Source organism: Mastigoproctus giganteus, chromosome 13 (assembly GCF_048544385.1).
Source record: "Mastigoproctus giganteus isolate SK-2022 chromosome 13, ASM4854438v1, whole genome shotgun sequence".
NCBI classification, from domain to species: domain Eukaryota; kingdom Metazoa; phylum Arthropoda; class Arachnida; order Uropygi; family Thelyphonidae; genus Mastigoproctus; species Mastigoproctus giganteus.
The window spans coordinates 4,103,352-4,129,343 of record NC_143587.1 but is presented as its reverse complement, the minus strand read 5'-3'; the positions used below and the strand labels follow the sequence as shown (position 1 = coordinate 4,129,343).

General features: G+C 39.9%; 1 protein-coding gene across 1 annotated transcript in view; it reads right to left on the bottom strand.

Annotated features, from left to right (window-relative positions):
• The window catches only part of LOC150075722 (glutamate-gated chloride channel-like), a 48,333-nt gene that overhangs the window by 5,677 nt on the left and 16,664 nt on the right, over window positions 1-25,992 (bottom strand). Inside the window, exons 3-8 of the mRNA XM_090387018.1 lie at window positions 22,346-22,431; window positions 22,076-22,143; window positions 21,330-21,550; window positions 15,962-16,044; window positions 14,274-14,408; window positions 4,607-4,987 (exon numbers count right to left, since the gene is read on the bottom strand). Of these exons, the coding sequence (XP_090243144.1) occupies window positions 4,623-4,987; window positions 14,274-14,408; window positions 15,962-16,044; window positions 21,330-21,550; window positions 22,076-22,143; window positions 22,346-22,431 (958 nt within the window). The 3' untranslated portion in view covers window positions 4,607-4,622. The remainder of the gene's footprint in view (window positions 1-4,606; window positions 4,988-14,273; window positions 14,409-15,961; window positions 16,045-21,329; window positions 21,551-22,075; window positions 22,144-22,345; window positions 22,432-25,992) is intronic.

Sequence of the window (25,992 nt, the reverse complement as noted above, 5' to 3'; positions counted from 1 at the left end):
CCGGCTTCGGATTTCATCAGCTCCAGCGTAATTGCTCTCAGAAATATCAGGCAATCTCGTTCCTTCATAATGGAGTTGACTCCTTCTCATCTACTTTAAGGATCTTGAAAAATTTTCCCCCTTTTCTATGGCACGTGTTCATCTCTCACTTCGAAACTCAGTCTACTTTTGGCTGACTGTCTGACCGACTTCTACACCTCAACTTCATCTTTCCACTTACTCGACTGCCTCTCTCACTAACTTATTAAATCAACGACTTAACTGTTCACTTAAAGCTTATCTATCCCTCATACTGACTACACATTAAAACTTAGCCACTTTTCTCCACCGGCTACTCTATCTAAAGAAACTCATTCCTTTCTTTTCTTCTCCAACTCTCATCTTACTGCCCAACTCACTGACACTGACCCACTCTTTTTTTTTTGTCCGTCTCCATCCACAATTTTTCTTCCGAGTTTGTCACGCCTTCCTACAGTGGCTTCTACCAATCCCCTCTATCTTTTTTCCATTTTTCTTCTTTAATTCGTTGGTAGGTCAGCCAGCCCTGTAGCACGTGATTCACAATACCCCTCTCCCTTTTTTTTTTTTTTTTTTTTTTTTCCCCACCTGTTGACATCCGTTGAGCTCTTTCATGTAGGCCGAATGTATCAAAACAACTCCTCCTGTGTCCTCACAGCTTGTCTCTATAGCACTTCAGAAAAACCACAAATGTGTCACTGGAGACTATCGCGTCTATTTTTAGAGGCTTGTGTGTGCGTTTTGCCGAATGCGTTTCCAGTGTGTGACCCCTCATAAACTTTAAGTTGTTTGTTGCGCCGAACCTCCTGCTGGGCTTGCTATAGTATTTTCCGTCAGTTTTCTGTTTTAACGGATGTAAGGCTAATTTTTCTGTTTTCGTTCCTCCTCCCCTTTAATTTTACAATCCTTACTGGATAATTCTTGTTTATTGAAACTGACGCTATTACCATATTATTCTGCCAACGGCAAGAATCCAAAAAGGAAAACTAACTTCCGAAGTCTAAAAAAATATTTTATTTTTGTAAGATTTTCATATCTTACAATATATCATTTTGCCTAGAAATCGGATTGTCACTAAAGTTAAGCATAGGAGCAGAAGAATCCTTTTTGCGAGATTTAAGACAAGATTGAGTTTTAGAAGGGTTGAAATCAACTAAGTTATATTTGCTTCACTGGAGATGAGCATTTGCATTTAGGGAATTAGTAGTGAATATTCCAGAAGTTGAAGTTATTTGTATAGGACAAGGTTTCTCAAACTGGAAGGTGCAATGCAACGTGCTATCATCAGCAAAAATATCAATAGCGTTTTCCTGTCAATGGAAGAAGGTCATTAATATACAAGAGGAAAAGAGTGGGAGAAAGAACTGAATCTTTGGGAACACAGCATTAGTGGAGAAGTTAAAAGACACAGCCATCTACCATCACCCGCAGTGAGCAGTCAGAAAGAATACGCGATACACAATATAAAAAACAGTTTCCAAACTGTAAGATGGAAGCTTATTTAAAAGACCTCTATACCAAACATGATCAAAAGCCTTTGAGATATCAAGAGCAGCTGCTTGAATTCACTAAACTCAAGCAGTTGCTTGAGTTTAGTGATAGATGGGTATATCATATCACCTGTTGATCGACACTGATGGAATCCACACTGGCGATCGTTGATCGGTTCGAAGGTTTGTAGATAGTTTAAGAGTTGGCGGTTAATTGGTTTCGCCATTACTTTAGAAAGAGTAGAAGTAATTGCAATCGGACGATAATTGGATGGGATGGATTTGTCACCCTTTTTGGGAACTGGTTGGATATGAGCAAATTTCCAAGCAGAAGGAAAAACACCTTTGGAATAAGAAAGTGAAAAAAGCGGCAAAGAACAGGAGTAAGTTCAGGAGCACAGGTTTTGAGAACAAGTGGAGAAATATCATCAGGACCTTGAGCTTTCTTAGCATCAAGATTCGTCAAGATGCTTCTGACATCCACGGAAGACCACAAGGAGCATTGAATGAAGCGTACTGTAATAATTGAAGATTGAAGATTTGCAAAAAAAAAAAAAAAAACAATGAGCTATAAAAATAGCAGCGACTTTTACGCACGAACTGAAAGCATTTCGTTTCTGTGCCCCCACCATATTCCCAATTCGTTCCTCCAATCAGCGTGGCAAAAAAAAAATATAATATCCAGGGCTTCAAATGCGATATACAGCATGGATAGCCTATGTGATATGTATGAAAAAGGAAAACAATTGCCCGCATTGCTTGATTCGAGTTGAATGAACTTTGGAAAATCAAATTTAATTCAAGCCAAATATAAAATTGCAGCGGGATGAATTTTTATGCATTGCGGGCGGACAAAATAAAAATTGCGGGTATAAGTGATTGAGCAAGAAAATATTTTATAGATCTTTGTGATCTATTTTTTCTTCTTCAGGAAAAGATTATTCTGCAAATGCTAATGTGTTGATCTGTACTGTACATCTATTGTCCGCGCACATCATGTAGACCGTAGACGCATTACATATACTGCATATACCGATGAGCCAAAACATGACCACCTACCTAATATGATGTTGGTCCTCCACGTGCAGCCAAAACAGCTCGACGCTACAAGATTTCTAAATGTGTCTTGTGGTATCGGTACCAGCATGTAACCAGCAGATCTTTTAACTCCTGTAAGGTCAGTGGTTGAGACGCCGCAGATCGGAGTTGCTGTTCCAACACAAACCACAGATGTTCGATTGGATTGATGTCTGGGGAATTTGAAGGCCAGGGCAATACCTGGAAGTCTTCCTCCTCAAGTTCCGCGAACCAGCCTCGAAGAATCCGAGCGGTGTGGTATTGCGCATTATCCTATTAACAGAGGGGAAGACCGTTGCTATGAAAGGGTGTACCTGATCGGCAATGATGCTTAGGTAAAGTGTATTTAGTGTCAAGCGGCACCAGACGCTCCCCTAATCTCCGCGTAGCTTTTGTTGTGGGTGTACCAGTTCGCTGGAGATGCCAGAGATTTAAAAGTATATGAATATTGTACACGTGTAGTGTTGTGTACCGTTGTTCTTCTGGTCAATTAGCGGCTGGACCCCTGCTGAGGCCCGGCACATGGATGACTGGACCCATGGTATTCCAGCACAACATCGCCCAAAGCATGACACTGCCGCCACAGGCTTGTTTTCGTCCCACAGTACATCACTTCCCCAGGTAAACGACTCACACTTACCTGGCAGTCTACACAGTGCAACAGGAAATGTGATTCATCCGACCAGACGACCTTCTTCCAATCACTCAAAGTCCAGTTTCGATGCTCGCGTGCCCGTTGTAGGCGCTGTCGCCAGTGAACCGTTGTTAGCATGGGCACTCGCAGCGGCTTGCGGCTACGCAACCCCATTTTCAGCAGGGTTTCTATGTACTGTGTGTTGTGACACATTAGTCCCGTCACCAGCATTACAATTGCCGGCGAGTTGCACCACATTCGCCCTTCTATTGCCATACATCCGGGAGAGCCTTCGCTCACCTCGAGCATAGATGAGCTGTGGTCGTCCAACGCCTCGCCGGCAGTTTACGGGTTTTCCCTCCTCGGACCACTTTCGGTAGGTACTAACCACAGCTGACCGTGAGCATCCCACCAGCCATGCCGTTTCGGATATATTCTGACCCAGTCGTCTGGCCATTACAATTTGGCCTTTGTCCAACACGCTTAAGTCCGCTGCCTTTCCATCTGAAGAACAAGAGTGACACTGATTAACGGAGCTCAGTATCAGGTGTTTTTTAAACCGTGTCCCGACCCGCGCACGCTCCATAGTTCGCCTGCAGTTGCTTCTACTTGCATAACGACTCGCCGGTCATAATGTTTTGGCTCATCGGTGTATGCTAACTGCCTCAAAATGAACAAAAATACTTTTGTCTACTGTGATATTTAGGTCAGAGGGCCTCCCCCCCCCCAAAAAAAAAAAAACTATTATCGTGATTCGAAAGCAGCGACAAGCAAATTGATGGTCTCCGGATCTTGTTGTCGACTGTGTGAGTTTATGTGAAATCCATTTGTTTAATTTGGACGAATTTGCATCGACTGAAATGTGTATAAATTCATAGCTCGCAATTCAACCCAACTGAATTTTTCTGCAAGCAGCTGACATGAACAGGCTTCAACCCGACTGAATATGGTAACGATCCTTCGTCTTTCACGGGCTTCGCCAAGTGACTTTTCACTTGATTTGAGTTTTTTGAACCATTTTCTCAAAATAAACACGCTCGAAGGTAATTGAAGCATCCATCTTTTCACAACTTTTTATTATTTTACCGAAACGCACTTCATACTTTCCAGGTGTCAACTGATTCAGTGTCTCCTTTATACTTTGGAATGATCATCGATGGGTAATTGCTGTTTACAATGGTTCTCGCATAATTTTTGTCAAAATTATCTGAAACCTTGAGAAATCCCCCACTCTTTCTTTTTTCCCTCCATTCGTGTGCTGTGTGTGTGTGTGTGTGTGTGTGTGTGTGTGTGTGGGGACAAGTTCGGACGGACTTGTCCACACACACAAGCGCGCAAGGACAAGTTCTTTAGGATACTTGAAAGACTTAAGCTATTTAACAGTTACCTTTTCTGTTGCTTCTTCAATGTCCCCCTTCTCTAAGGTCACGTCGGGGTCTTTCTTCTGTTTGAGTGACTTGAAGTGGGCAATAAGAAGAGGTTTGCAGGATGGCCGCAAATAAGAGGGTGAAGCAACCTCCCAACCAGACGTCCATGGCCGTAACGCTGTAGACTACAGAAATGTCGTACTCCGTGATGATCATCTGGACCAACATCACTCCAAGGATGGTGAGCAGCAGGACCAGACGGAAGGCAAGTAAAGCAGGATTAAGCCAGAAGGTGACCCACGACAGGATAATGAGGAAGATGAACGGCACGTAGAGGTTAATCACGAAGTAGCCCAAGTTCCTCTTCAAGAACAGCGATGCGGTCACACGAGTGTAGTTCGCTGCAAGAATCATACGAAGGGGTTAGTGAAAATAAATTGGAAAACTGCAAATCCTTCAATTTGAAAGATCGTATATCAATAAGTTTTTTCATTCTACCTGAGAGGAATATTTTGCCTACCGAACCCGAGAAACAAATACTGATTGATGATGATATTGGCCAATAGTTTCGATTCTACATTAATGCGAAAATTTGCATGGTGGCTGTGATTGCCTTCTAGACAGGAGATTTTCTACACCATGTTAAGAAATATTTTAACTGCGAAGGCGGAATAAAACTTTGCGCGTCGCTAATATAGACTATTCATAATATTATAAACACAACCAAAATATCACTATTGCATTTATTCTGATTTATTTTTCCCTCTAGTTATTACACTGCAAATATCCTCAACAAATTACATTAGGGACGTAGATAACTTCTAAAGTGGTTCTCGCATTATAATTTCCGGATAATTCAATTTGCCACGACTTCTGTATTTCCTAATTTACTATCCAAAATACTTCATTAAATATAATGACTAACTTTCATTTACTTCAAGGAGGTCACGCTGTTTGCTAGAAAGGATAACGCATTCGATCCGATTTTCTCTAATGAGGATTTTAGCGTAATGTACAAATTGGGACCTTCCCCTCGCATCGTTCCTTTTAAGTTAGACGTTATAAGCAGTATGATTCTGTTTCTCGTCATTATTGGAACATTCAAAGTTAACTGGGCGCTGTTAAATAACAATATGAAATATTTCATTTGTGATATTTCGATTCAAATACATTCTACAAGGGCCCTTGCACGGTGGCTGTGATTGCCTTCTAGACAGGAGATTTTTATGGGTTTTCTTTACATTTTCGCATTAATGGATACGTTAGTAAACAGAGCATGCGTATATTGGGAAATAACAATCCACACGCAGTAACGGAGATACATTTTCCTCCTAAAATGAATAGTGTGGAGCGCAATTTCATCAGCTGGAATTGTTGGGAGGCAGTCTTTATGGACAGCCACACTTAATACTACCTGAAACCCATCGTTGTTGTTTGTAGTTTTATGGCGCAAAAGGCTGCTTCGGCTAAATTGCACCCATTCTAAACCACTTCATTCCAAGTGTTCAAGGTGCGGAAGTGAACACAAAAAAAAAAAAAAAAAAAAAAACAAGACGGAGATGGACAATACGTCATGACGAATGCATTATTTTTGTGTTCAATGCACAGGAATTCCATACTCACTATGTGTTTGCCTGAATCTGAATGATAAACTCCCGTATTGTAGGGGCTTAGAGGGGAACAGGTATCCTGTGTGTTATCAGACACTCAGCCTAAAACACTGATGGATCCAATATCTCTCTATACAGAAGATTTAGGAGAAGTCCGGTTGGCCTGCCTCCCTAAAATCCACTCATGCACACCTTCTCGATGGTAAGCCCTGTTACGTCACTCAGGTGGCAACGAACGTGTAGAGTGGTTCTCTTCAAGACGCCTGGTCAGCGTGAAGAGGAAAAGACCAAACCCTCCAGCAATGAGAGCACAACAATACAAATGGCCCTCAGTCCCCAGCAGCTTTCACTCTCCCTCTTACGGCAGCGAGAGGATCAGAGTGGAAGCAGAGGGTGCTAAGAATCTCTGGGTACGACCAGGCTGCCATGCACGGAAATTGAACTTGGCCTGTTATAACGTACGATCACTCATCGGTGAAGACAGGATATTAGAGCTGGAAAAGGAATTAGAAAATGTGAATTGGAATATCATCGGTTTGGCTGAAACAAGAAGAAGAAATGAATCACTTATAAGTTTATCAAGTGGAAATCTGCTGTACACCAATGGAAACAGTGAAAGGAGTGAAGGTAGAGTTGGGTTTCTGGTCCATAAAGATTTTAAAAACAACATTTTGGAATTCAAAAGTACATCACCAAGGGTGTCAAGACTAATACTCACGATTTCTAAGAGGTACAAGCTAAAGATTATAATGATTTATGCACCAACATCGAGCCATGATGATGAAGAGGTTGAAGAAATGTACACCGAAATTGAGAGTCTTCTAGATGAGCAGAAAACCCACTACACTATTATTATGGGGGACTTCAATGCTAAGATTGGAAAAAGGCAAAACAGCGCAGAAAGAGGAACTATAGGAAATTTTGGAATTGGTGAAAGAAATAAAAGAGGTGAAAGACTTGTGGAATTTGCAGAATCTCAAGGAATGTCAGTAATGAACACTTTTTTCAAGAAAAGGGTGAACAGAAAGTGGACATGGAAGAGTCCGAATGGATTAACAACTAATGAAATCGACTTCATCCTCACTAACAGAAGATATATTGTGAATGATGTTACCGTCCTGAATAAGGTAAATGTTGGAAGTGATCACAGAATGGTAAGATGTACACTTGATATAGATGTAGGAAAGGAAAGGAAAAAACTGACTCGAGTAAATAATACAAAGGTCTTTGAGATAACAGAAGAGGAGAAAAAGCAGTATGTACTGGAACTTAAGAACAAGTTTGAGCTTCTGCAGACTGCTCAGGACCAAGATATCGACGAGGAATATTACAACTTTCTGAAAGTGATAAAGCCCAAGAAACCTATAGGGAAACAGAAATCCAAAGAAGAAAAAATTAGTCAAGAAACACTTGTCATGATGAACCGAAGACGACGACAAATGAAGAGCAAGAAAAACACTGACAGGGAGAAAATTGAGTATACTGAGTTATGCAAAGCCATTAGAAAGAGACTCAGAGAGGACATAAGAAGATTTAACACAAGAAAAGTAGAACAAGCATTAAGGGAAAACAAAGGATTTAAATCAGCAGCCATGAGCAGTAATACAGAAAGACAAATGATACTGAAACTGAAGAATAGCGATGGTGTACTTATAAACAGCAGAGAAGGCATAATTAAAATAGCAGAAGACTATTATAGAGAATTATACAAGGAGCGAGGGAATGATACCAGCATTGGGGAACATGGATTGCAAAGTAGCAACACATACGACATACCCGATATTCTTCCTGATGAGGTAGAACATGCATTGAAGAAAATGAAGAATCGGAAAGCCCCGGGGGAAGATGAAGTTACTGTAGAGTTGTTAAAATTTGGAGGAAGAGACATAACACAAAACTCTTCACAAAGTGCATTAGAAAAGGTGTGATGCCTAAGCAGTGGAATAATGCAATCATAGTTTTGCTGCATAAGAAAGGAGATAAATCAGAATTGAAAATTATAGACCAATTAGCTTGTTATCCCATATCTACAATTTGTTCACAAGGGTCATTACTAACAGATTAGAAAGAATACTTGATGAGAATCAACCGAAAGAGCAAGCTGGCTTTAGGACAGGATTCTCAACTATGGATCACCTTCACGTAATATCACAGCTAATGGAGAAAGCAAATGAATATAAAACCCCATTATGCCTGGCATTTGTGGATTATGAAAAGGCATTTGACTCCATACAGCATAAGGCAATGTTTCGGGCACTGGAAAGACAAGGCATAGATACTCCATATATTATGATTTTGAAGAAAATATATGAGAGTGCTACATCCTTTATTAGACTAGACAAAGACAGTAGCAAATTTAAAATCGAGAAAGCAGTTCGACAAGGAGACACAATATCTCCGAGGCTGTTTACTGCTGCCCTTGAGGAAGCTTTCAGAAGATTAGACTGGTCGCAGAAAGGAGTCAATGTGAACGGAGAGTACCTAACCCATTTACGATTTGCAGATGACATTGTGGTCATAAGCCACGATCCCAAAGAATTAGAGGAAAATCTTAATCAGTTATGCACAGTTAGTAAGGATTTTGGACTAAAGATGAATATGGCTAAAACAAAAGTAATGATGAACAAGTATGCCACGGAAAGGGAAATAATGATTGAAGGAGTAGCAATTGAAAAGGTGGAGTCATATACTTATCTGGGACAAGTTATTAGCTGTAATAATGATAAATGGCTGGAAGTCAAGAGAAGAAATATAGTCACATACTGAAGAGCGATATCCCAGTTTGTCTGAAACGTAAAATAATGAATCAATGTATACTCCCCACCATTACTTATGGAAGTGAAACTTGGGCACTCACCAAAAGAATGGAAGAGAAGCTGAGAACTACACAGCGAAGAATGGAACGAATCATATTGGGAATCAGACTGTTAGATAAGAAGAGAAGCACATAGATTAGGCAGCAAACTCAAGTAAAGGACATTCTTATCAAAACTAAAGAACTAAAATGGTCTTGGGCAGGACACATAGCTCGAAGACATGATGACAGATGGACTAAGAAAATAACAGAATGGTACCCAAGAGGAGCTAGAAGAAAACCTGGAAGACAAAGGCGGAGATGGATAGATGAAATTCATGAGTTTTCGAGTAGTAAATGGATGGCCAGTGCTCAAAACAGAAGGAACTGGAAAGTTGCTGGAGAGGCCTTCATCCTGCTGTGGATTGAAAATGGCTGATGATGATGATGAATATACTAAACTCACCAAACCAGTGAAATGCACGAAAAAATATTGGCATTCAAAACTTTTGCGTCTTCTCTTGATGACTCTGTACTTCAGATATTTGAATCTCCGCAGATTACATTTAAACAACATTAAAATAGTAACAAAATTACTCTGAAAACTAAGTTTTTACTCAGACAACGGGTTTTCCATAAGTCCATCTTTCTCTTTTGCAATATATCGTTTAATAATTTCGTTTGTATCCAAAAGAATGATCTAATTATTGATTTAAGAGTCATTCTCAAGGTAATTGCGTATTTCAGAACTATATCGACCATGTTATTATCAAATCTTTTAAGATAATCGTATTCACCAAGAGGAGTTCTTTCCGCTGTAAGATTACAGATATGCTGTCCTTCTGTACAAAGCAACCATTCTACTAGTCATCAACTATCCCTCCGTTGTCTGGAATCCCTATAGGAAGATTCATTCGAAAATACTCGAAACTGTCCAGCGTAACTTCGTGAGGTGCTTCAGGAATTACCAGTTCTGCCATTCGTATTACTATCAGTCACGCTGTGTGTACTTTTGTCTCAAAATCCTTGATGTTAGAAGAATCCCGGCTGATTTAAGATTTCATCGCAAAATTAAAATCAAACTATCAATTAAAAAAGTTATCAACTGTCATCTCCCTTCTAAACCAACCAGGCATCAGCAAGACATTCCGTTCCATGCGTTCTACGCTGATATCATTGAACATATTCCCATGAATAGACTCTCCTTAAATTACAAATAGTCTCAGTTTAGATGTCTTTGACAACTAAGTTAATATCTATAATACCATGTCCCTGCACCTTTTCTTTGTGTTGTGAAATAAGTGATATAGGCTAATTAGATATTATAAATATATTCATTACTGATTTTTTAATTGTTATAATTAGTTTCATTCACACTGTAATTGCGTGCTCTGTAGTTCATGTTCTCTTTTAATAAAATTAAATAAATATTAATGGATTAATATTTGAAATGAACCACTCTTTTACTGTATGGATAATGTAAAATTAGCAAATTAAGTGCTTTGACCTAATTCCTAAACTTATTACAAATGTAAAGTTTCAGAATCGCTGCCGAATTCTCAAGCAGGGTATCCAAAGAGCTACATGCCAATGTAGATCCTTGCCAGAACTTATCAGAACATAGTCCTGTATGTTCTGATAATGGGATCCGGCAAGGATCCTGAAACATTGAAATAAATTCATGTATTAGGATAAAGCACTTTATTGATATACTAATTTGCGTTATCCATACCGTAAAAGAGTGGTTCATTCCAAGTGCACGCTCTGGCCAAAAAAAAAAAAAAAAAAAAAAAAATGAACCTTCAGTGTCGAATCCGGCTGACATTGTTTCGAATAACAGCAGCTCTGTGACACGGAATGGATTCTTTAACGTGGTTTAATGCGTTTTAGTCAATTGTAACCATACTTCTAGCAAAATATCGCCCAGCTGCGAAAAAGTTAAAGGAAAAGGATTCGTTGCCGACTAGCTCTCTCCAGCATACCAACACTTTCTCAATACGATTGAGATTAGGTTAATGTGGGTGCCAGAGAAGGTGGTGGAAATCCATGTAATGTTCTCAGAACTATTCTTGCATGATTCTGGCACGATGCGCTGTTTCAATGTCATCCATAAAGTGGCCATCAACTTTTACAGTTCTACTGCACCCTAGAGTAGATTTGTGGACAGTATCAACGGATCCAGTTCGTGCCAACAAAGCATTCCCCCATACCACGACACCACTTCCTGATAGTTGGGTTGTCTTAACAGGCCAAGCAGGGTCCATCGTTTCGTGAGGTTTTCGCCACGCTCTCTGCCTACCATCAGTGCAAAACAAGGTGTATCTTGATTCGTCTGACCTCATCACTTTCTTCCATTTTTCCGCTGTCCAATCACAACTTTCTCAGTACCACTGAAAGACGATTTTTTTGTTTTTCGCTGAAACAGCGGCTTTTCACTAGGCGATTGTCAATGACCAATGTCTTTAATTACTTGCGCATGGTACGAATTGAAATAGCGCAGGTCTGAGCTTGGTTGCATCGAGGTGTTATTTGCTACACACTGGACGTCCTAGTTTTCCTTACAGTTCCCCCCAGGGTATGGCAGCCTCGCCCTTGAAGTATACAGTACAGTATATATATATATTTTTTTTTTTTTATGTCGCATTTACGCCTTTGAGATGTGAAAGAACAGCTTACTTTTCAGTCATTAAAATCTTTTGAGATCAATGTTTTTGAGAAAGCAGTTATGTTTTCGTTTCTTAAAACGTGAATCCTGCTAAACGTGCACTCCCGATAAGAATTTTTGCAGTCTGATAGATCTACGCATTTTCCCCATTCTGGCTTCAGATTACTGCAGTCGAACAGTCTGTGCATTCTTTATACTAAATGCTAAAAACTTCACCACCTCAAGTCGGTTTTCCTCGCATCTATTTGCATTTACTCGCATTTCTTATAGCAGTAACAGCCTTAATAGAAAGGGTTTTTTTTGTTTTTTTTGGCCAGGGTGAACTACGTGGTGATTATCCAAGGATAATGACGCTATGGTGATTATCCAAGGATAATCACCATAGCGTCATTTACAAATTATGTTAACTTTATTTTTCTCAGTTATGCATGTAAAAATCGTCACATTTTACTTAGTGAGATGCAATAGATCCTTCCGTTATAATGAGATGTACAAATCATTTAAATAGTAGTAGTAGTAATAGTGGCATGTGATGCAAGAAAGCAGTGTATGGGCTTATGCAGCATCAGCCAAAAAAAAATTCGCACAACCATTCCCTCTAAATGTTTGTCCAGTTCCTCCTTAAATTTATTTAACCTATGAACTTCCACAACGACAGATGGAAGTTTGTTCCAGCAATTACCCACCCGCTGGCTAAAGGCAAATTTCCGCACATCTACACTATATCTGTCTTTTCTTAATTTGAATTTATGCCCCCTTAGGTTCGTAATCTGAGCAAGTGGAAGAATCCTATCAGAATTCAGCGTGCTCAACCCATTCAAGGCCTTACACACCTCAATCAGATCACCTCGCAGGTGCCTGGTCTACAGCCGCTGCAATTTGCAGAACTTAAGCCTCTCTTGGTAAGAGAATCCCTTCATTCCCCTCACCAATCGTGTTGCCCTTCTCTGTACACGCTCAAGTAAATCTACATCCTTCCTAAAATGAGGCCTCCAGACCTGTACGCAGTATTCAAGGCGTGGCCTGACCATTGCCTTATACAGAGGGATAATCACCTCCTTTTCCCTACTAGCAAAATTCCTATATATCATTGACAAAACCCCATGACCTGCCCTAGCAGCCTGTCTGCACTGCTCAGAAAACTTCATATCTGACTGCACAATTACTCCCAGGTCTTTTTCATTTTCTACCACCTTAAGTGTAGTACCACACAGTTGGTACGTTTATCTGGGGTTACTTCTACCCATATGCAGTACTTTGCATTTGTCAAGGTTAAACTTCAGTTGCCACTTCTTAGCCCATCTGCCCAAATTATCTAGATCCTGTTGCAGTAGCACACTGTCATTACTGTCATTAACAACCCTGCCAACCTTTGTATCATCTGCAAACTTCCACATTAAGCCTGATATACCTTCATCAATATCATTGATAAATATACAAAACAACAGTGGACCTAACACAGAACCCTGTGAAACTCCACTAAACCTAATCTGAACACGAAATCAATAGTTCAATCACTGTCTCATTCCCCAAGTATTTATTTGGAAAATTTCTCCCTCCCAGCCTTCAATGAAATATGTGAGGGGTATTTGGCTATTTGGGGTTACCAATAACATTAGTCCACGAAGAGCAGCACCCATTGATTACCACCCTCTGTTTTCTCCCACTTTTGCATCCATTTCCTTTGTAACCACATCATAATATCGTATCAAATTGGTCAGACAAGAATTTCCCTTAACAAACCCATGCTGTGTCTGAATTATTGCTGCAGTCTTGTCTAGATGATCCTGCAATGCATCTTTAACCAGTGACCCCATTATTTTACCCGGAACAGAACACCCTTCGATCCCCCTTTGTGAATTGGAGATACATTTGCACATCTACAGTCCTTGGGGACCTCCCCTGAGTCCAAGGATGCTCTCATAATTATGGATAAAGGTTTGCTTAGTTGCTCTGCCACCTCCTTTAATATAACTGGATAGATCCCATCCACCCCAGGTGCCTTTCTTATGTTTAACTTCAACAATTTCTGCCGACCGGGATAGTCAGGTGGTAAAGTGCCTGCCTGGCAACCCAAAGGTCGCGGGTTCGAATCCCACCTCGGGCTTGGATTAGAGTAAAAAATGCAAAAACTTTGGGAGGTTCAATTATGGCCACAGAAGCCGATGCTCCAAAAAAAATAAAATAATTACATCCTCCGCTTTGCTCTCAGTTATTACAAAATCATTAAGCACCCTGCTACAATTTGATAACCTTCTATCATTTTCAAACCTTAATAATTCCTCACGTGTGAATGTAGATGTAAAATACTCATTCGGTTTGTTTGCTATCTGAGCAGGATCATCAACAGTCGGACCATCGATGTCAAGTGGACCAATCAGATTCATCCCCTTCCTTTTAGAGTTTATATAAGTAAAGAAATCCTTGCTGTTTTCCTTAGTTTCCTTTGCCAAAGATTTCTCGTAAATAACAAATTGACTCGCTCCTTTGCGAGCAAAAATGTGCATATATATTTACTTTTCGCTTCTCTCTTACTTATTATTTTTGTTTTATCAGTTTTTAGTCAGTCTTTAATTACTATTTAATTAATCCCAGAAAATGTAGTGACGAGAACTTACTGTTTCTGAACTCAATATACGATTCCTCCTGTTCTACTTTGTCCACGGTGACTTTTTTGATGGCCAACGATTTGGAAATCTGGAGAGCTTCTGAGTTATTCCACCTGAAGACCATCGCATTAGCGGTTTGGTGATCTGCCCATAAAAACAAATAATTTTTCAGTGGGAATAGTGAGTGTATATCTACAGAGCTTTCAGGATGAAAGGTCGTAACTTCGGGAGCTAATGGCAGCGGTCGTTTTTTTCAAAAAAGGACATATCAACGCAATTATGATTCTTGAATCGTTTAGATTTTTTTTTTAATGGTTATGGAGTTTTTACTAATTAAAAATACAGTGTAGAAAAAAATAAAGTCCACAGACGCTTATCTAATAAGATGCTTTATTCGTACTAGGAGGAAATTATGACCTTTCTTCCTGAATCATCTTAAATAATTGATAGAAGTTTATTTTGAGCATAATGCATTCTAAAGAGTATTCGTAGCTTTTTAATTAAAATAACTTAACGTCATTGAAATAATGTTCTGAAGGCGAGTTAAAGCAACAGTTACAAGTAAAATACAGGGCTACAAAGTTCTGTCAAAAATTAGAAATCGAAAATAAGTTAGAACTGCTGTGAAATAGTTACAAATTAGAACACTTTGCAGAGAAATACAATTTTTACAGTAGTAGACCTTACAAATGGCCAGCTTCCCTTTCTATCCCATAATTGAGTTTTCTCTTGGAATCTAATTTGTAATTTAACACCGGAGCACAACCGTGTGAGACTATATCGAAAATAGGTTCACTAGATTCAATTTCGGGCTTATGTTAGATCAGCTCCGAGTCTCCAACCGTGTGCCACACGTTTCCATTCAGTAATGATGGACATAAATGCACGTTATTGTCCTTTTTACGACTGGCATTTCATACCAAACAGCTGTATTTGGTTTTTGTTGCTGGTAGAAATTATTTTTGTCAATAATCATAACAAAATTAAGAAAAATCAAAAGTTAGAAGATGCAGTAGTAGAGTTAAGGAGCTTCAGTGACTAAGGCCACGTTGTTCCGTGTATATTTTCTGTAAATTGCGTGAATTCTGCGGTCGATTTTCTGTTTGCTTTAAAAACCCGAGTTTCCGGGAGAAAAAACCACGCTACCCTCGCCTGAGACCGACTAAGTCAGCCACGTTGTGAAAAGGCCCACGAAAATTCCTCACTTCATAGACGGGACTCGAACTCTGATCTTTTTCACCCGGTGTGGGAGGGCGGAAGTTCTAGCAAGTGTGCTACTCACGAGGGTTAGAACATGCAGTTTTGCTCGCTGCAAAATATGCGAAAAGGAACATCCAGGTAACTTTACTTCGGATTTTTTTTTTTTTTTTTTTTGCAATTTGCAAGAGAAAACTTACAAGTAAGTATTCTTTATTTTATTAGTAAGAATTACTCATTCATACAAATGAGTATTCTTACATTATTTCCAAGAGAAATTTTATAAACTTTCAGATAGAGAGAGATTTAAAATGATGGACAGATCTCCAATAGAGTGACGAACTAACTCTTCGCCAGAGAAGGTATTTGCGAAATAATACGGTAGCGGCACAGAGGTCACAGTGGTCAGAGCAATACAAAATAATGTGGAAAGGGCGCTTGGCCTCAGCTTAATTCAAAGTAGCATAAAGGGCATTCAGAACCCGCTTGGAGGAACTTACAGCTTTCCATGTTAAGGGAACACTTCTGCACGTCGAAAGGGAACTGGCTGAATTCCATTGGACACGAGGCCTTCAGTGTCACCCTGAAAAATAACAGAAAATAAAATAACTTTTCGCCAGAGAATCGCTCCAAACGAAAACAAATTTAAGAAAAGCAAAGTTTTATTTTGTTTTGTAATAGATCGTCTAACACTTATGTATCACTTATGTACTTAAGCACGAGAGAGAGAGAGAGAGACAAACTAACTCATTCAGTATAAAGAGAGTATTGAGGAACAGCACCTTGTACGTATCCAGGGGCCTGGATGGTGTTGGGAAACCCCTTTCTTTTATTATAACCACTTTAGAAATACATTTCGATCCCTCTCTTTTTGTGCCGGGCTTGTCTGTATCGCATCCAATGCAATCCCATTTTAACGGGTAAGAAGTTGAAATGGAATGTGGCACTGCCGACAGTTATCATCACACGGATGATTGCAGGTTGACAGAATAGCCCGAACCCTTCACAGTTGGCGAGGAGCCTCAGAGGTTCAGGAAAAAGTCCAAGCATTAGGAGTTAGAATGCATGAGGAGGGAAGAGTAATTTCTAGTTGATTTAGCTACTCAGGACTCCGTCCATTTGCTGGATGAGTTTAATGTTTGTTTGGACAAGGATTTGCCTCTCTGCAAGGTTCCATATACTTTGGAATCCACTTAAAAGCATGAGTTAAGACTGATGACACGGATATATAGTTTGATCGCGAATTCGAGATAACAAGTAATGTAAGGCCTAATAAGCATGGTAATATCGAAACAGTTCTCTCTATACATTAAAAAAGTTTTCCTCCTAGTGATATTTATTCGAACCAATGGGAGAAGAGGGCGGGGCAATTACGTCACTACAAATTCGCGGGTAAATAATCATATTGTTGTCTTCCATTGAAAGACAACTGCCCGCATTACTTTCATCAGCCTCGTGCACATGCTTCACTGTCTAATATACGACCACTCCCCACATCATTTGATGTTTCATTGTAACGTCAGCTGATGAAGCGAAGCGATATAGTTTGTATATTTGTAAAAAGTTTAGTATTTTGAAAATATTTGTATAATTTGCGAATATTTCAATTAAATATTTTAGTCCTGCTCTTTCGGATGCAACAATATTCCTCATGCATTATGGAACCCGAAGCAAAACGCTTTTTCCTTGGTGACCTTTTTTTTTTTTTTTTTTTTTTATGTGCACCCCAAACACGAGAAGTATTAGAACCTATAGTACTTAGTACCGTGCTTGGGTTGGAGATTGAGAAGACGAAAGAAGATATTTGTTGACACTGGACTTGAACTTCTGTAGATTGTAATTTTCAGGAAATACGTATGAAGGAAGGTTGTTCCAGGAAACGGCAGTTGAATGAATAAATGAGGAAGATGAAAAGTTGGTTCTGTGGGTTTGAAGTTGGACAGTAAATGGATGTTGGCTGGTGGCGGCACGTGTTCGGACTGTTTTGAAAGAGAGAGCGGGAACTATAGAAGCCAATTCAGAAGAACAGCGCCCATGGAAGTATCTGCAGAAGAGGCATGCAGCAGAAACAGTACGTCTATGAGAAAGCGAGTGGAGAGACTCTGTTAGAGATGAATCATTAATTAACCTAACTGCCCTCTTCTGAATGGAATCAAGAAGCCTGAGAGAGGTTTTGGGGCCCCACCCCTCATGTGGGAACAATATTCCATGGCAGGGCGGATTTGTGATATACACAGTGTGAGCAGCTGTTTGGAAGAAAAGTAACACCGAGAGCGAAAGAGAAAACCAAGTTTTTTAGATGCAGAGGAAGCAATATTTGTAATGTGCTTGTGCCAAGAGAGATTAGAAGTCAGGGTTATCCCCAAAAGAGATATATCATTTTGCCTAGAAATTGGAGTGTCACTAAAGATAAGCATAGGAGCAGAAGAATCCTTTTTGCGAGATATAAGACAACACTGAGTTTTAGAAGGATTGAAATCAACTAAGTTGTCTTTGTCCCACTGGAGAATTACCAGAAGATCGGCATTTAAGGAATTGGTAGCATATTTTCGAGAAGTTGAAGCTGATTGAGCAGGACAAGGTTTCTCAAAATGGAAAGTTGAATGCAGTGTGCTATCATCGGCAAAACTATGGATAGGATTTCCAGTCAATGGAAGAAGGTCATTGATATACAAGAGGAAAAGAGTGGGGGAAAGAACTGACCCCTGGGAGACACCGGCATTAGTGGAGAAGTTAGAAGACAGAGAGCCATCAACCATCACCCTCAGTGAGCGATCAGAGAGAAAACTGGATAACCAATTACTAAAAACAGTTTGCAAACCATAAGATGGAAGCTTGTTTAAAAGACCTTTATGCCAAACACGATCAAAAGCCTTTGAGATGTCAAGAGCAACTAATTGTGTTTCACCGAACCTTTCCATTGAATTAGTCCATAAATGGGTAACATAAGCCAGAATATCACCAGTGGATCGACACTGACGGAATCCATACTGGCGATCGTTGTCAGACGGAAGGTTTCTAGGTAGTTTAAGAGTTGGCGGTTAATTGATTTCTCCATTATTTTAAAAAGAGTAGAAGTAATTGCAATGGGACGATAATTGGATGGGAGGGATATGTCAGCCTTTTTAGGAACTGGCTGGATATGAGCAAATTTCCAAGCAGAAGGAAAAACACCTTTAGAATAAGAAAGTTAAAAAAGGCGGCAAAGAATAGGACTAAGTTCAGGAGCACAGTTTTTGAGAACAAGTGGAGAAATACCGTCAATACCTGGAGCTTTCTTACCATCGAGATTCATCAAAATCCTTCTGATATCCTTTTGACGGAAGACCACAGGAGGCATTGAATGGAGTGTGTTGGGAATGGTGGGAGGTGTTTTACCAAGATCATTAATACATGAGCTGGAAGAAAAATGGGATGCTAGCAGGTCAGCTTTATCCTTGGCTGAAGTGACAACAGAACCATATGGTTTGGACAGAGGTGGGAGCAGAGATGGGCAAAAGTTGCGGCCAATAGCTTTGGCAAGAGACCAGAATGCTGGGTTTCCATTAGGGCAAGAAGCAAGGTTTCTACTCTTAGCCTGTTCAAACTCTAGTTTGGACTGATTAATAACTGCTTTACAATTGTTGCGAGCTTTGGTGTAAGCAGAAAATGAAACTGAAGAATTAGAAACAAGCCAATTACGATATGAAACATTCTTTTCTTGGACAGCCTTAACACATTTATTGGAAAACAAAAGTTTAGATAAAGGACGAGATTTTAAAGTGGAGTGTTGGATAAAGGATTCCATTCCTGCAAGAATAATTTCACTGACACGATCTGAGCAAACGTTGACATCAGAACTTTTGAAACAGTAATGCGACCAAGGAAAAGAAGAAAAGAAATCTCGCAGGTCATCCCATTTTGCATTCTTGTAATGCCAAACAACACGAGGTTGGGAATAGCCATGAGATAAAGGTTCCATTGGAGAAGAGACAATCACCAAGTTGTGATCTGAAGTGCCTAAAGGAGCTCTCACTTCGACCGTGTACTTAGAAGGGTTGTTTGTGAGAAAAAGATCAAGCGTATTGGCTGTATGATTAGGATTGTCCGGTATTCTTGTAGGTAAATGAACAATCTGTGCTAGGGCATTAGTAATTGCAAAAGCCTCAGCATCTCGACCTGCTGGATCGGTGTGACTAGAAAACTGAAGCCAGCTGGGGTTGTGAACATTAAAATTACCAAGGAAAATCACCTCACTGTTAGGAGAGTTGGACTGGAGAAAGTCAAGTTGCAACGAGAGGAAGTCAAAGAGCTCCAAGTGATTATTCGAGTTGGGATAACGGTAGAGACAACAGATGAATTTGACACAATGAGGTAGAGAAATTTTAAGCCAGAGAAGATCAAAGAGAGGAGATTCCAAATTGCCAAGTCTCTGACAGGGAATATCAGAACGGACATATGCACAAGTACCACCTTTGAGGCGAAAGGAATCATACAGCGAATAATTTGGACATCTGAGATGAGCAGTAGTTGAATCAACTGATAACTGAGATTCAGTCAGAAAAAGTACATGGGGTTTGGAAGACTGCAAGTGGAAATGGACATCGTTGAGATTGGAATTGAGACCACGTATATTTGTGAAATGAATTAGGAAGTCCTTGGGAGGTTTAGATCTTTTCGCAGATAAGCTTGCTCTATTATTTTGACAATTCATGGTGTATTCAATGGTAAGAAAAAGTGGGTGGGACATGCTGTACGAAGTAATGAAATTTTAGGATATGGCGTACATGTGGTAAGAATATACCCAGATCCTTGATATAACGTGGCCTCGACAATGCTCCCCGCATACACACTACTCGGACTCCCTCCACTCACTATCTGGCAGAGTAGAGGTAGCAAGATTATACACTAGCTGATCCGGAAGCCTCATAGAGAGTTACCAATAGGTCCGGTACGGTGTACTAACTAGCGGCCGGCCTGCGAAAACCGTTTTAGAGCTGTACCCTCGAAATGTAAGGAATATTGGATCTCGCCACGACGTTCATCATAACCTCAAAAGTCATCAATCATACTGCATGATGGAAGAGGTGGGGAAGGGTTGGCCGGAACTTAGCTCTAGAGACTAAACATGGGTTCCACCACTTCAAGCCTCCAATAAGCAAAGTGGTGGTATTTCACCGGTTGATGAGAGTCATCTTCCACCTATGTAAACACACGTAAATAATTACATAGCGATATTAATTCCACCTTGAGAATGCCGCGAGGTGTGGTAGCCAATGGGAGAAGAGGGGTACGTATCACGTGGTACAGGTAGGTGAGGCATTTACGTCACTACAAATGCCCAGTTAAATACATAGGTCATTTCCTGATTAGATATTGATCATAGTGTTTGAGTAAGGAGCCACGTGTAGTTTCCATTTGCGCCATCAGTACGCTTGTGATGAATACAGAACCTTTGTAAAAGCCAGAAAAGTTTTGTATGTGTAGTTTAGTTTTGGGTTCTGTTGTTTGTGCTGGCTTCTTGGCCGCAGGCCTCCGTGTGTGACTTCACATTGCCCACCAGCACCACTGGGAGGTGAGCCAGGCTGCCCATAGTACTCTGGTTGCTCTCCATCAGGGGTCGCCTGAGCTTCCTGACGAAGAACAAAATTAAAAAAAAAAGCATGAGTGAGAGAGATAGCTGAAGGATGGGAGTAAAAAAAGGAGAGGAAGAACATCAGTGCGTTTCGAGACAAGTGCGTCTTTTACGTAGAAAAGATTTGACTTACTCCGTCATACATCTACAATTTACGTAGAAAAGCGTGCGCGGAGGTTGGCGAGGAAAGCGAGAAGGGGACGAAGCCCACTCTTTGTTATTAATTTTTTTCTAAACTTAAAGTTGGCGCTCACCTGGTACTGTACAGAACGTTTCCAGATGGCAGGACGAAGACAAATTCATTAGATTCAATGAAGTCATGATCTCGACTTTCTCTTTCGTTCCAGATGAAGAGGTCTGGGGTCCAGATGTCGGCTGATTTAATGATCGTAATCATAGGAACGTCGCTGTTTCCTTTAAAGGCCAATCGCTCATCATTCCAACCCAGTCGTAAGTAGGCCAACACGGTGAAAGACTGAAAGGGAAATAACAATGTCGCAAAAGTGTAAATACTAATTAAAATAATAAGTCAAAAATATATTGAGAGTTTTGAGGGTGTTTAGCAATGGAAAAATTGAGGAGTGAAAAAAAAAAAAAAAACGTCTTAAAGAAATAAAATAATTTATTACTGACCTATTTAAGAGTCAGTATTTTTCAGCCGAGAAGGATTTAAACATCGCACCATTACGTATACACTTCAGTGAAAAGTGGGGGGGGGGCTATCTGTCTTGTCCGTGAGGCGCGAACTATGTGTTGTTCCAACTCATAATTTTGCAGTACCGATGATTTGTTGTCATGACGATACTCGAAGCTTTTCGTCGGATGAAGTTAATATTTTTACTTTATCGTTAAGGATAGGGATCTGTTTCGTAGGTAGAGGTGGGGGGGGGGGTCTTTCTGGGAATGTGGTACAACGTCATACTCTTATACATGCCGCTTAAGGAAGATATACGGAAAACGTTGGGCTTTAGTGGATTAGAGATGGTTTAAACGATCTTACCATATCATAGTATTCAACCTCCGGGACGTCCAAGATGTACATCGAGATGGTGACATTCACGGGGGCTCCTGCAAGGAGAACCAGAATATTAACAACGAGTATTTCAGGAAAGAGAAGTTATAAAGAAAGTGTGGTGGAAAATGGGCGTGGAGTCAAGATTTTAGGTCACCGAGGGAAAACTCCTCCGGTGGTCACTGAACCTCGATTATTTTTTTACATCTAGTGTTACAATCTTGACCGTCACACACTGCTGCGTAATTTTTTACTTACCATCACTTCCACGGGGCCGGATTTTGGGGTTGTAGCTGCCTCCCCTAAATATTTCGGCCACTGTTTTCTCCTGGGGATCTTCTCCCCTGCGTGGAAAGAAAGCAGAGTCAGAGAATAGCTAGATTCACATTTCTTTTATTTATGACAAAGTGGTTGTTTCTTAAACTAATCTTACCAATTTCCGCCGTTTCATTTTCAGCGCGAAGCGGCTCGATTGACAGCACGAAACGACGATCCTGCGTATGAACAGCGAGGGAATCTTTATCTCCACATAGCAAAAATATTTGCGTCCATCTCATAAAGACCATCGCAACCAGTGAGAGAGAGAGAAAGAGAGGTGATCTTTTGCAGGGACGAAATAACACACGATCTCCCTGATCGTCTTAGGTTCAACAAAATTGGAACTGTGACTGTTTTTAAATTTGCAGTCCAGCAATTATTCTTTCTTTTTTTTAATTACACATAACAGGAATCATCCAATGTGAAACTCATATTTACTATATACAATGCTGGATGATAAATAATTAGAATGCTGATTAAGGATGAAGCAATAATACTGTATGAGCAATTAAGAGCATTGCGCCACACAATGAAATATGCTGTTTAGATTAATGCGAAAAGGAAATGATCTAAAATCCAATAAAATCAAGGCTACAAATCTTTATTTTTAGATGATTACGTTCGTTTGTTTTGCGGATTGAATACAGTGAGTTATATTTACATTTTTCAGCTCTACCTCATTTTGGAATGAGGTAGGCCAGCCTATTATTTTGTTACTTTGTTTTCCTTTAGTAGTTCGTTTTAGTCCCTTTTTGATGATATTTTACGTCTCTCGGAACTGGTACCTTACAAGGGAGGGACCGCTAAATTATTATATAATTGGCATTATTTTAAATCGGATTTAATTGAACTCTAAATTATTTGGAGACTTGTGACTACGGTTTCTGTCTTGTTACCTTTACTTGCCCCTCCCTGTTGATTTAATTTATGTTAATTTTTATGTTAACTTTCGCTCTACAGTTTTGCCATGCTACTGGCTTATTTTTTATTTTTATATGAATTATCTGTTATATACTGGGCATCATGTGGAGGATGTGCATTTTGCTGCCTCTAATGATAGATTAATATTTATTTATTTTCTTATTTTATGTTATTGCATTCTAACTTTTTAAGCCATTATTTAAATATATACACACACACATGCACACATGTAAGAATAGATAAATCTGATAAAGTTTGCATAGATGGGGGTGAAAATTACACAAAGTGCCGAGGACTAGAAGGGTAAGGATAGTAGAAAAAAGAAATAATGCAGATTTGAAAAAGGCGAAAGAATGATGAATTAAGAAAATTATGGGCTCATTTGCAAAAGCAATTTGGAGGTGAAAGAGCTGTAAAATAAAAGTATTAACACCCAATGATTAAAGTAAAATAAAATAAAGGTGTTAAGGCTGTTATCAGATACGGGTGGGCAAATTAGTTAAGTCGAATACCGAGAAGGCAAAAATGCAAAGTCTGATGTCAACTGAAGTAAAAATTGATACGTGGTTAGGTATACATGGTTACCTGTAAAATTTGCAATACTAATCATGTAGGTAATAACCAGTCCACAGGTAAAAACAACGACACAGATCTGGATCTATTACACTTTCACCACCACAATTTCAGCAATGCTATCATAAAAATCTTCGCTGTCATTGAAAATAGCCTCCCACGTGAATACTACGAAAACATTTGTAAGTGTATTCACAAATCCCTGAAACCGCATGGACTAAATAACAAATTCTTTAATAAGATTTTGTTTAGTCATAGCTCTTTTAACACCAAGCACTGTATTTATAAATTTATTTAACTTTAGTCATATTATGCAGGCTCAGAAACGCAGACACTCACGTGGCAACAAAAAGCATAATCCCTACAAAAATATAACATTTGATTTTAAAAATATCCTTAGATCTTGGGACAATACTACCCTTGATCTACCTAAAGTAAACCTCCTTTTCAGCATCAAAAAATCTTAAGCGCAGATATAGGAATATCTGCGCTTAAAATACTTTGGTATTCCTTTTCGTATTTAAAACAAAATTAAAAGTTAGTTGGGAAAAGAAAAGTTCTACAATTTATTTGAACTTTTATATGACAATATTATATCTTCCTCAGTTCCGAAAACTCTGTGCCACAATTATTCGAATCTAGATGGCGCTACATGCATTAGGCAGTTTCGCAGTTGGTGCGTTGCGATGAGGGGAGACGGAACCGTTGGAAGGAAAGGCAACCTTTACGAGGGTCAGTTTCTAATTACACCCCTCCCGACAATGACTTCCTCAAGGAGTCCGTTGCAAATTTAAGTAGCTGATGAGCAAATTATCCTCCTCTGCGGTTACCCAGAGCACGTGCAACGGGACGGTCCATGACACGAGGACGGAGGGGTTAAATTAATTAAGGGCGGAGAGAATTAAAAATATTTTACGGCATAATGGCTGAAGGCCTTCGAATGGCGCGCACCAGTCAGCCATCCGCTAGCCATCCAAGGTCTGCGTGACGTCAGAGGTGGCGTGATTGGGGGAACTGAGAAAATTGAGGTTCGAGGCTGACGAAGGAAAAGCTTTTATAATCCCATTAAAGAAGAACAGCGTGCAGAACTTCCTGCTCGTGGCGAATCCGCTTTTTGGGGTGAGGCAGATTTCACTTTTTTGAATATCAGAGCTCTTTTCACTCCAGCGGGGTGGCTCTGAGAACATTCCACGTTAAAAAAATAAAAAGTAATAACCGTCATCTAAATAATAACCCTCGCTTGAATTTCTTTTAGTTCCTCTTCCAAAGCTGGCTCACTTTTTTTTTTAGAATACAGACTGGTAAAATATGTGCACAGCGCTCACAGAAACCTTATTTTCAGGGGGGGGGGGGATAACAAAACCAACAAAAAAAAGTAATTTTACTGTTTTTTTTATTTTATTATGCAGCATCTTTAAAGGAAAGAAAGATGTCTGCGTAGACTTTTGTCCTGACGCCCAGTTTTCTCTCATTCTCTTTAGTGGCAGCGAAAAAATACCTTCACACAGATTAATTCAAAATTTGAAAAAGCTTCGTCAGTAAATCTTCTTTGCGTTAATTTTTCAGTCAATAGTCTGGAGACTGTTGTCCCTCCAGTGACGGTGCCAGCACTCGGACTTCAACTCTTTAGAAATGATTACATTTGTCAAATATAGCCAATGCTTATTTGTCGTAGACAAGTCTAGTCTCTTATAAATAGCTCAAGTCCGAGCGTTGTCACCGTCACTACTGGAGGGACAACAGGGCCTCCTTGACTGATTGACAGCGCCAGGTTGACTGAAAAACATAACGCAATTCAGGAAGTATTCTGGAGGTGGGGGGGGGGGGAAGAGAGCTATACCTATATTGGAAGTGGTCAAGAAATTATAAGAACTAGTCAAGAGATTTGCGGTGGAGACGTTCAGCCAAAATGGACAACGAGGTGAACGGATATATCGAAGTTTAGAGGCGCAGCTGTTCCAAGAGTAGCAGGAAATCTCAGAAACTATGCAATTACTGTTGTTCCAGGAGTCCCTTAAAGACCTCATTTTAGGACCTCTACAAATACGACCGCTAGGATCCCCAGACTCCCTCAATCGGGAATTAGGTTTTTT